Source organism: Heteronotia binoei, chromosome 13, assembly GCF_032191835.1.
Source record: "Heteronotia binoei isolate CCM8104 ecotype False Entrance Well chromosome 13, APGP_CSIRO_Hbin_v1, whole genome shotgun sequence".
Lineage (NCBI taxonomy): Eukaryota > Metazoa > Chordata > Lepidosauria > Squamata > Gekkonidae > Heteronotia > Heteronotia binoei.
The window spans coordinates 74983562-74995412 of NC_083235.1; the positions used below are offsets into that span (position 1 = coordinate 74983562).

Sequence of the window (11851 nt, forward strand, 5' to 3'; positions counted from 1 at the left end):
ACCTGCTTAGCAGCTATTACCAACCTTTGCTTCTGGTTGAGATTGTTTTTGTGGAATGTGGGCAGGGCAGTTATGTGCATAGTAGAAAGGGCAGACTACAGAAGTAAGAAATACTAGAAGAAAAAGCCTCAATGGGCAGGGGATCGCTATCCAGTCCAATGAACAGGTGAGGCACTAAGCTAACAAGTGTCTAATAGACCACTACTGCCTTACCATCTCAGAATCTCAAGTTTGTCTTTCTTACAATTTCAGGGAGTAACCTTAATAGATGGTGGCATTCCTGCTGCAATAATAGCCCTTGCCAGCCTAACTGAAGACTCCCAACATTGCTACAGCAGGACAAACATCTTCACTTTGTAAAGATAAGCATGCAGAGGAAGCAAATAATTTCTTATATGGCAGGCAAGCAGATCTATTTTAAAAAGTCTGGGTCCCAGCCCCCCACCCCCCTTTCCAGTTGACACATAAACCTGCTATTGAAGACAACAACTTGCAGCAAATGGATGGGTACTGGCAGAAGCTCCAGTTTCCAAGCTGTCTTCATCACTACTGGAATAACACATTATGCTTTATAAGAGGGATGTGCAGTTTGAGAAGTGACAGCAGCTATAAAAAGACCTGACAATTTTCACTGGAGCAGAATTTACACTGCCTTTTGCTTTTTTACGTAAATGTTTTCTCAAAGTCATCAGTCAAAAGACAGGGGAGGGGTAAGCTTGATACATACATCCAAACAATTGGATTGCACACGATATTAATGTTGCACAAGAGTCGCTATTCCATTATCAAATGTATCTATATAAAACTCTGAGCCATTCCATGGCAATTCACTTTTTCAGGCCCAGACTTAGAAAGTACATAATACTGTCAAGCTACATGTTTTGCATAACCTCATAAGCCATTAATCATTTCCAGTTCAAATGAAACAGGAGTTAATAACAATGCCTGTTAACAAAAAGGAAGACAAAACAAACTGTTATGGGACACTTCTACGTTCTGAATTACAGGCTGCTATAGAGGCTAGAAGGCATTAAAAGCTAAACATGCATTATAGGATGCCAAACCAATACGCTGTCTTATTTTTCCCTAAATTCCATGTTCACTTTTTACAAGAGTGAAAACAACACTCTTAAAGAAACAATCTTTGGATCCCATGGATCTTGCCAATTACCCAGTCTCAAACCTCTTGTTTCTGGGTAAGGTAATTGAGAGAGCAGTGGCAGATCAGCTCCAGAGTTTCCTGGAGGACACATCAGCCCTAGACCCATTCCAGTCCAGCTTCCACCCTGGCCATGAGGCAGATGGCACTGGTCACCTTCACAGAAAATCTTCACAAACAACTGGATTAAGGCAGGTCGGCACTACTGGTACTGTTAGAGCAGTGCTCGACACGGCTGACCATGACTTGTTGACCCAGTGACTCACACTGGAGTTGTGGGGTGGCCTTTAAATAGGTTACCTCATTTCTCCAGGTGCAAGGGCAGAGTGTGATACTAGGAAAGAAGGTGTTTCCTCGACACCCCTTGATATGTGGGGTCCCTCAGGGGACTATCCTCTCTGCAATGTTGTTTAATATCTATATGCACCCCATCACCCAGCTAGTGTGGAGTTTCGGGCTGGGTTGCCATCAGCATGTGGATGACACCCAGCTGTACCTGCTGATGGACAGCCAGCCAGATGCCGCTGAAGCAGAGAAATAACGAGGTCCGCACACATTGCTGGTATGAAACGAATTTTACTTTGGCAACTAAAGCAGCACTTAGCCGGCCATAAGCCTCTGAAATGACTAAGTTAAAATTATCCCACAAACAGTCAGTTTTTATTCATACAGGCACAGGCTTCACAAGTTATCTGATTTAACATTCTCCATCCCTTGTATCTCTCTTCAGTACTTTTCCATACCTCCTGTCTCCATGCATTATCAGCTTCAGCAAGAAGCTTCTCTAAGGCCTCTTTGTTATCTAATACACATTCAGAGGCCTCAATGAGGTCACTGTCTCTAATCTAATTTACAACCTTGAATTCGCACCCACTTGGGCTGTATGGCCTCTAACGAAGGGTTGCATCAGACATCTTAATTTTAAAGGCAAAAGTATGCTTTTATTCATTATTATAGGGGTATTCATTAATTATTCAGGGCCCCAGCTATTCTGGCCGAAGGACTGGAAGCTATGTTTGTATGGCTGAAACAGAGCCACCTGAATCTATTCAAGATGGAGATTCTGCAGCCAGACAGAGGGGCTTTAGGACTGAGGTGTCCTCCCGGCTCTTGACAATGTACCCCTACCACTGGTACCGAGTCCAACCACCAAGAGCTTGGGTGTGCTTCTGGATGCCTACTTGTCAGTGGAGACCCAGATCACAAATGTTGCTAGACTGGTGTCTCTCAAGCTGCATCAGATCAGGCAATTGCCCCCCTTCCAGTCTCACTCTGATCTAGCCACAGTAATCCATGCAAAGGCTTCCCCAGGAGGTGGTGGGCTCTCCTTCTTTGGAGTTTTTTAAACAGAGGCCAGATAGCCATCTGACAGAAATGCTGATTCCATGAACCTAGCCAGATCATTAGCGGGAGGGCAGCAAGCGTTGCATCATTGCTTATTTCTTGTGGCCTCTTCTTACACACCCAGGGAAATGCTGATTGGGGTCAGGAAACAATTTTCTCCAGGCCAGTTTGGACAAGGATCCTGGAGGGGTTTTTTGCCATCTTCTGGGCATGGAACAGGGGCCACTCAGGGGTATGGAGGGGAAAGGAGTTGTGAATTTCTTGCCTTGTGCAGTGGGTTGGACTAGATGATCCCTTCCAACTCTATGATTCTGTGATTCTCCAGGTCAGACTACTGTAACTCACTCTGCACAGAGCGATCCTTGAGGCTGACACAGAAATTACAACTGGTCCAGAATGCAGCAGCCTGGGTCCTTACTGGAACCCTTCTGACAGCACACATTCAACCAGTGCTTACCCAGCTGTGCTGGCTCCAGGATGAATACCAGATCAGATTCAAGGTCTTGATACTAACTTTTAAGGCCCTAAATGGTCTGGGACCAATGTATCTATGAGACTCCTCTCCTGCTATGCCCCTAAAGGGCACTGTGTTCTGGAGAGAATAACTTCCTAGCGATTCCTGGCCCAAAAGATACCTGGACTGATCTCAACCAGAGCCAGGTGTTTGGTCTTGGCACTGGCCTGGTGGAACTCTCTAATGACATCTTTGCCTTGAAGGATCTAGTGCACTTCTGCAGGGCCTATAAAACAGAGATGTTCCCCCAGGCCTATGGTTGAAGACAGCAATGGTATTCCAGTGAACCTTGCCTCCCCCATTCTCCCCTCTTGAAATAAGGACATAAATGGGTCCTTTAAATGCCATCTGAAATAGTTACAGAATCTGTCTATTGCTTTTAATTGTTTAATCCGATTGCAATGTATTTATTGGATATGTTGTTCACAGCCCTGAGTCCTATACGTAAGAAGGGCAGTCTATAAATCTAATCTAATCTAATCAATAGCTATAAAAAGAAAGTCAAAATTGCTTGTAGTATTCACAAACAATATCCCTGCTAGTGTGGGAATTCTTGCCTATCATATAAGAGGAAATTAATTTTGCAAATTACTGTATCTTTGCATAATTTAAATGAGTGAGATGGGAGGGGTATGTAGTTCTGGAGTTATTTGCTCTGTAGACACTTTTGGGATGGAGCATCCTTCTTGTCCCTTGCAGTAGCATAGCGCAGCTTGAGTTATGTGGGTTAAGTCTGAAGAGGTCTAATGATGCAACCTGACAGCAGTGGATTAGCATCGGTGATCCATTCATAGCTTTCATCAATTGTATTCTGATAATAAAAACTTAAGGCTTCAGCACAGAGAGGAATTGTTAAGAAAGGACGAAGATGGCAGAAGACAGAAGGACAAACTCTGAGCTAATGTATCAGCAAAAGAGACTGAGGATGGGAGTCATTGGAAGGAGGAGAGTTGGAAGAATATACACATTCTAACACTTCCTATAGATGTCCTGTTCTCTCTTACACCTGTCCCTGGTATCCCTCTTTCTTATTTACTTTTTATCTCCTAGATATATCTTATTAGAATTTTACTATATATGTCTATTGAAGTTCCTATTCCTCATCATTCAGCTTCCTCAAAAGTTTTACTGCAGAGGCATAAATGTACACAGATGAAGAAACTATGTTGATAATGAATTTGGGGACAATCAAGAGCTTTTTTTGTAGGAAAAAAGTCCAGCAGGAACTTAGGCCACACCCCTGTCATCACCATCATTTGCCCCTTGTTTGTTTTCTACAAAAAGCCCAGCAGTTACTAATTTGCATATTAGGTCACACCCCCTGATGCCAAGCCAGTCGGAACTGCGTTCCTGTGTGTTCCAGCTCAAATAAAGTCCCGGGGACAATTATATTAACTTAACACATACTATTTGCTTTTAAATTACCATAGATAACACACTACCACATACACTGGCAGGTCTTACAGTATAAATAGTCACTCCTCCATCGTCTAAAACAGGCCTAACAGGAACAAGCTAACTGAGTGCGATTACACACTGATAGAGAAATAAACAACACATAAGAACCATTTCAGAAACTTGGTCAGCAGAGAGCAGTAATAAGGAGATGCAGTGTTACCTATGCAGCAAAAAGAGCACTTGAGCACTTCGGCACTCTGGAAGGAAAACTTTCTCCAGTAGAACACAGCACTTGAGCCCGAAAGATTCTACAAACCCTAATGATGATGCCAGACGTAAAAACCTGAAGCCTTTTGCATCTGCATCGGGAGAAAGACTGCCCTGGTGTGCTCCTGTGGAGCGAAGATGATCAAAGAACTTGGGTCCAGCAACAGAGATTAGCAAGCCCCTCCGAATAACAGTGGTCAGAGTTGTGGGAGGGAGGTGGATAGGTTGTGTGTTCCCAATTAATTGGGGATATCATAGACATCTCTTTTTCAGTCGACAGAGGAGGTAGACCTGACTTGCGTGACCGAGACCTGGGTACTGGACAGCGAACAGTTGCCCTGTGGCAGCTGACACCCCCCCCCCTCAGTTTCTCGGCCCTCCACCAGTCTCAAACAGATGGGCGGGGGGAGGAGGGGTGGTGTTTCTGATCTGGGATTCTTATTCCTTCAGGGCACTCCCTGACACAAAGATAGCCGGCGTTGAATATGTGGGCCTGGTGTGGGAAGCCAAGTAGAGCTTGGCCATTTGGCAGGTGTATCGTCCACCTAACACCCCAGCCAATGTCCTGCCTGGCCTGATGGAGGCAGTGTCTGCCTGGGCATTGGAGTACTCCAGACTTTCAGTTCTGGGGGACTTCAGCATCCATGCTGATGACGCAGCCTCCTTGCAGGCTAAGGGCCTAGTGACACTAGGGCTCTCCCAATTTGTTTTGGCTCCCACACATCAAGCAGGACGCATGCTGGATCTTATCTTTGTCTCAGGGATTATGGTGGACTGTATTACCACGGATACAGTGCCATGGTCAGACCACTTTGCCTTGAAAGCCTGGATATGCGCACCTAGCCCTCCCTGTTTAGGCGGCGAGTGCATTCACGCTCACCCGCAGAGCCTGATGGATCCTAATGCATTCCAAAGGGCTCTGTGGGATCTGATTCCCCCTGGTGGCCCACTAGATGGTCTAGTGGAAGACTGGCATGACCGTCTTTCCTCAGCCATCGATGTGGTCGCCCCCTGGTATCCTCTTTGCCCCTGTGATCACTCGGCCCCTTGGTATTCCGTGGAGCTGAGGCCGATGAAGCGAGAGCTGAGATGGCTAGAGAGAGTGTGGCGAAGAGTTCGCAATGAAGCTTCGAGGGCATCCTAGAGGTCCTTTGCTCAGACCTATGAGATGGCTATGAAGGCTACAAAGGAGTTCTATGCGGCCTCCATTGCATCTGCAAAATCGCGCCCAGCACAATTATTCAGATTAATTCGGTCTTTGACTTCTTTGCCTCAAGGCACTCTCAATGCAAGGGAATTGGCTATGAGGCTTTTACGAATCATTTTGCAGATAAAATCTCATTGCTCTGCTGTGACCTCCCAGCTACATTTGATACAATATGTGAACTGGAGGCCCCTTGCCCGTCTCTGGGTCTGGTCCTGGACCAGTTCAGCCCACTCTCTCAAGAGGAGGTTGACAAGACTCTGGTGGCTGTGAAACTGACCACCTGCGCCCTTGATTCCTGCCCAGCGGCAATGAGGTAGGGATTCCCCCACAGGAGATAATCAATGCTTCCCTGTTATCAGGGACATTCCTGGGGGGTTTGAAGGAGGCAGTGGTTCGCCCTCTCCTGAAGAAACCATCTTTGGACCCTAAGGTCCTTACTAACTACCGCCCGGTATTGAAATCACCGTTCCTGGGCAAGGTAGTGGAGAAGGCAGTGGCAATGCAGCTCCAGGCTTTCTTGGAGGAAACTGACCCCCTGGACCCCTCCCAGTCTGGCTTTCGCCCTGCCCATGGGACAGAGGAGGTGCTGATCACCTTAGTAGATGACCTCCAGAGGCTTCTGGATCGTGGCAGTTCAGCACTGCTGATACTGTTAGATCTGTCAGCAGCATTTGATACGGTGGACCATGAGGTGTTGGCCTACCGCCTCAGCGACACAGGGATTTGGGGACTAGCCTTACAGTGGCTGATCTCCTTTCTCCATGGTCGGGGACAGAGGGTGGTTCTCGGGGGGGGGGGGGGAATTGTCCCAGCGGCACCCTCTAGAATGCAGAGTGCCACAGGGGGCAATCCTTTTCCCGATGCTATTTAATATCTAGATGCGCCCCCTCACCCAAATGGTCCGAAGACATGGGCTGGGTTGTCACCAATATGCTGAGGACACCCAGCTCTATCTGCTTATGGGCAGTTGCCTGGACTCTGCCCCTGAAGAAGTGGGTGAGGTATTGCAGGCTGTGGCTGGTTGGTTGTGTCAGAGCTGGCTGAAACTGAATCCATCAAAGACAGAAGTCCTGTGTCTGGGTCAGGCTCCCACCCTTCGATGGCACCCAATTGATGCCATCGACAGAGATGAAGAACCTGGGGGGTGTTTCTGGATGGCTCTATCTATAGAGGCACAGGTCACCACCCCTGCAAGAGCTGCCTTTTTCCATCTAAGGCACGCCTGGCAGTTGGCCTCCTACCTTACCTCCCATGATCTAGCCAGAGTGGTTCATACAATGGTCATCTCCAGATAAGACTATTGTAACTCTCTCTATGTGGGGCTTCCTTTGACCCTGCTCTAGAAACTCCAGCGGGTGCAGAATGCAGCAGCTCGGTTGTTGGCATCAAGGCCTATGCGGGCACGGATGCATCCAGTGCTGCGCAAACTGCACTGGCTACCTCTCAAGTACCAGATCTGGTTCAAGGTGTTTGGTCCTAACCTTTAAGGCCCTTTACAGCCAGGGGCCTGCATATCTCCAGGACCGCCTCTCCCCATATGAACCCCACCGTCCCCCCGGGCTCTGAGGTCTGCTGCTCAACATCTCCTCATAGTCCCTGGTCCTAAGGATGCCTGACTGGCTTCAACAAGGGCTAGGGCCTTTTCGGTCTGGGCCCCTACCTGGTGGAATGAGCTCCCGCTGGAGATCCAGGCCTTATGGGACTTATCAAGGTTTTGCAGGGCCAATAAGATGGAGCTCTTCCCCCAGGCTTTTCATTAATCCAGCGGGTGTCCTTGAAAGTCATCACTTTCCCCAGCATTTCATCATTATGGTGTCATGCGATGCTGTTAGCCATCAGCCACATGCTGTTTACCGCCGATGTCTGTAAGATTGTTTACTGTGCTGCTCCTGTTTTGTAATGTCTGTTTTTATGATATTATTTTAACTCTGTTGTTTTATTGTTGCAAGCTGCCCTGAGCCTGCTTGCAGGATTAGGCGGGATATAAATCTAAAAATTAAATTAAATTAAACCCAGATGCCAACTTTGCTGCCAGATACACCCAGACAACACAATCACTGGACCCAACAACATCAACTACATTATCTCAGGCTCATTCAGTTGCTCATCTTCTAACATTATATATGCCATTAAATGCCAACAATGCCCTTCAGTTCTCTACATAGGACAAACCCTATGCCAAAATGGGACACAAATCTGACATCAGGAACCACAAGATTGAGAAAACTGTAGGAGAACATTTTAACCTCCCAGAACATACAATGGGTAATGTCAAAGTAGCTGTTTTATTGCAAAAGAACTTCAGGAACAGAACGGAAAGGGAAATTGCTGAATCACACAAGTTATTGCCAAACTTGGAACAAACACCCACCCAGGACTTAACAGGGATATTGGTTTCTTATCTCATTACATATAGTAAACTCATTCTCACCAAGAAGGACTATACATCCTCTGTAAGGCCTATACAGCCTCTCTCTCTCTCTCTCTCTCTCTCTCTCTCTCTCTCTCTCTCTCTCTCTTCTATACATCCTCTGAAAGGACTATACATCCTACATATTTTAATGCATTCCTATCTCTTTTTTCTCTTTTGAATAATACAATGGAATACTGTTTGTAATAGGATGCAATTTATAGGTATAGATTTTTTTCAGACGCAACACATCTAAGAACAACATATTGGTATAGTATTTAGAACAACACATAGGAATTGTTACTATTGCACTTGAAGGGATGCAGGTAGGCATCATAAAGTTAACTTTCCCCACAATTAGAAAAGATTCTCTTACACATTTTTCTCATATTTTGACATGTTTATTGCTTCAACTGTTGTTCTCTCTAATTGGATCCATACAGCTGTTGACCCTGTGAACTTTGCTTGTTGTCCCTGCTTTGTCTCAAAATGTCTACATCATGTTATATGTTAATTTGGTTTTTTTGGGGGGGGGGGGGTTTCTATCAACATCATCTATACATTTGAATGCTTTTCTCCCATTTGAAGAAGTGTGTGTGTGTACACGCAACAGCTTACACCTTGAATAAAATGTTGATCTTAAACGGTGCTACCGGACTCTAACTTTATTATGATGCCTCAGACCAACACAGCTACCCACCCGGATCCATACCAAGCTAATAGCTTTCCTCACAATCGCTAACAACATCATCAACATGTAAATGACAAGACTGGCTTACATCTGATATGGAGCATTACATTAATGCCATTCAACTGCACTTGCTCAGCAGTGCACATCTTAGAACTGAATTGCATGAGCTGAGACGAGCTGATTATTTAAGAAATAAACCCTGCCGAAGTAAAAGTTCATGCATTTTAATCGGAACGTGTGTCACATATATCTAGCAAAGCTTTAAACAAAGGCTGCTTTCCTTCTGTCACTCCCTCTCAGCTCCCACGGATCAACCCACTGATCTATCAGAAAGTAGCCAAACTGTAAACCAGGGGTCCTCAAACTACGGCCCGCGGGCCAGATGCGGCCCGCTGAGGACATTTATGCGGCCCGCCGGGTTATGGCAAAATCAGACCGGAAGCGATGTTCAACCTAAACTCGCGTTAGCAACGCACACTTCCAGCACTGGGCTGAGGCGGCGGAGACAGAGTGTGAGGCGATACCGAGGTGAGGTGAGTTCCCAGGCCGGGGTGTGTGGTATTGGGAAGGGAGAGAGATGCAGAAGACGGAGAACTGACGGCCCGCGTCCTTGTATAGTAACGGCAGCCACCACCATAGACAGTTTTTGTTTTTACTATAGTCCGGCCCTCCAACAGTCTGAGGGACAGTGAACTGGCCCCCTATTTAAAAAGTTTGAGGACCCCTGCTGTAAACACTGCCCTCTTCCAACAGAACTTTAATATCAAGGTCGACAAAACTGGGTGGGCTTTTTAAAAAATTAACGAGCACTGTGTGAATTAATGACAATGGAGTTAGACCCATAGGAATATGTGATATGCAGAATATCCATCCTACCAGGAAGAAGTAGCAGTTACTTTAAAAAAAAAAAACTAGCCTTGTCTTTCTGGCAAGATCTTTGCCCATTACAGCAGAACATCGGCAAAACAGTCATGAGAGTGCTCTGCTGTTCAGCAAGGTTCTTTTTTATTCTGCACTGATGCATGGGGGAAAGCTAGATATCTCATCGTGGATCTTTTACCAGAACATATATTACATCAAAGGCCCCTACATGGAAGAGACACCTCATGCCTGGTTTAAAAGGGGGCGGGGGAGTCTAGCCACACACCTTGGGAAAGCTATGCTCAGGAATGTGGAGAGCTCTTCTGAGGTACAAACCAAACAGTGGGAGAGGTGCTTCTCAAAACAGCCTTTCTTCACACTGCAGAACGAGTATGAGGATACCAAGACACATCTTGGAAATCTGACTACGGTCAAGAGGCACAGAAAAAAAAACTACCCAGAGGAAAAACACCCATTCCTTACACAAGATATTGGATTTATATCCCGCCCTCCACTCCGAAGAGTCTCAGAGCGGCTCACAATCTCCCTTCCCTTCCTCCCCCACAACAGACACCCTGTGAGGTGGGTGGGGCTGGAGAGGGCTCTCACAGCAGCTGCCCTTTCAAGGACAACCTCTGCCAGAGCTCTGGCTGACCCAAGGCCATTCCAGCAGCTGCAAGTGGAGGAGGGGGGAATCAAACCCGGTTCTCCCAGAGAAGAGTCCGTGCTCCTAACCACTGCACCAAACTGGCTCTCTGCCAGAGCTCTGGCTGACCCAAGGCCATTCCAGCAGCTGCAAGCGGAGGAGCGGGGAAATCAAACCTGGTTCTCCCAGAGAAGAGAGCTCTGGCTGACCCAAGACCATTCCAGCAGGTGCAAGCAGAGGAGCGGGGAATCAAACCCGGTTCTCCCAGAGAAGAGTCCGTGCTCTTAACCACTGCACCAAACTGGCTCTCTGCTAGAGCTCCGGCTGACCCAAGGCCATTCCAGCAGCTGCAAGCGGAGGAGCGGGGAATCAAACCCGGTTCTCCCAGAGAAGAGAGCTCTGGCTGACCCAAGGCCATCCCAGCAGCTGCAAGCGGAGGAGCGGGGAACCAAACCCGGCTCTCCCAGATCAGAGTCCGCACCCTTCGCCACTACACCCAGCTGCCCGGCGACAACGCCCCCGCACCCGATGCAGCTCCCCACAGCCTTCTGTAGCCCACCTCCGCATACCAGAAGAGAGCTGTCATCGAGCAGGCGCTTCCAAACCATCCTCTGCCCCTCGACGGGTCCCACAGCGCCGCGCTAAGGACGCTCGGCTCGCCCTGGCCCGCAGCAACTGCCCCCGCCTCTCCTCCCCCCGCCCAAATCGCAGCAGCTCCTCTCCCGGCTTCACGTCGACGCCCCCGGCCCGGCACCTCTAGTCAATCCAAGCAGCCTCCCCACCCACCCCATCAAGACAGCCCAGCAGTGCCGGCGAGCAGCCTCCCCTCCCCTCCCCTCCCCGACGGGGGCCCCTCCACGGCGGCCCCCGGCAGCTCCCCCGCGCCCCCCAGCCCGGGCAGCCCTCGGCGGCGCTCACCTCCACCAGCTGCACGTAGCTGGCCGGGAACCAGCCGCGCAGCCCTTCGGCGCTCTCCCCTTCCCACCAGCCGCCGTCGGGCGCCGCCTGCAGGAAGGTCAGCAGCTCCCCGGCGCCGAAGCGCAGCCCGTGCCGGTGTCTCTCCCCCGAGAAGGGGTACAGCGTCCTGCAGCGCGCCCCCGGCGCCGGCGCCGCCCGCTCCTGCCCCGGCGGCGGCATCGCCCGCGAAAGGCGCCGCTCCCCCCGGCCCTGCAGGCTCGCCCGCAGCCGCCACAGGTGCCCAGCCGAGCGCCTCTGCTCGCCCACAGCCCGCCGCCCCGCCCCGCGGATCCGGCGCCTCCCCTCTGCGCCCCGCCCCCCGGCCCGCCCTCGCCCAAGCGCCGCCTGCCCTCGAGAGAGCGCGAGCACGACGGGGCGGCCTCCCTCGCCCCCGAGA

The 11851-nt window shown here is 49.1% G+C and overlaps 1 protein-coding gene across 1 annotated transcript in view; it reads right to left on the reverse strand.

Moving 5' to 3' along the window:
• GAS7 (growth arrest specific 7) overlaps positions 1–11634 on the reverse strand; it is a 236213-nt gene extending 224579 nt beyond the window's left edge. The window contains exon 1 of the mRNA XM_060252647.1: positions 11416–11634. Within this exon, the coding sequence (XP_060108630.1) occupies positions 11416–11634 (219 nt within the window). The remainder of the gene's footprint in view (positions 1–11415) is intronic.
• Between the last annotated feature and the right edge of the window lie 217 nt (positions 11635–11851).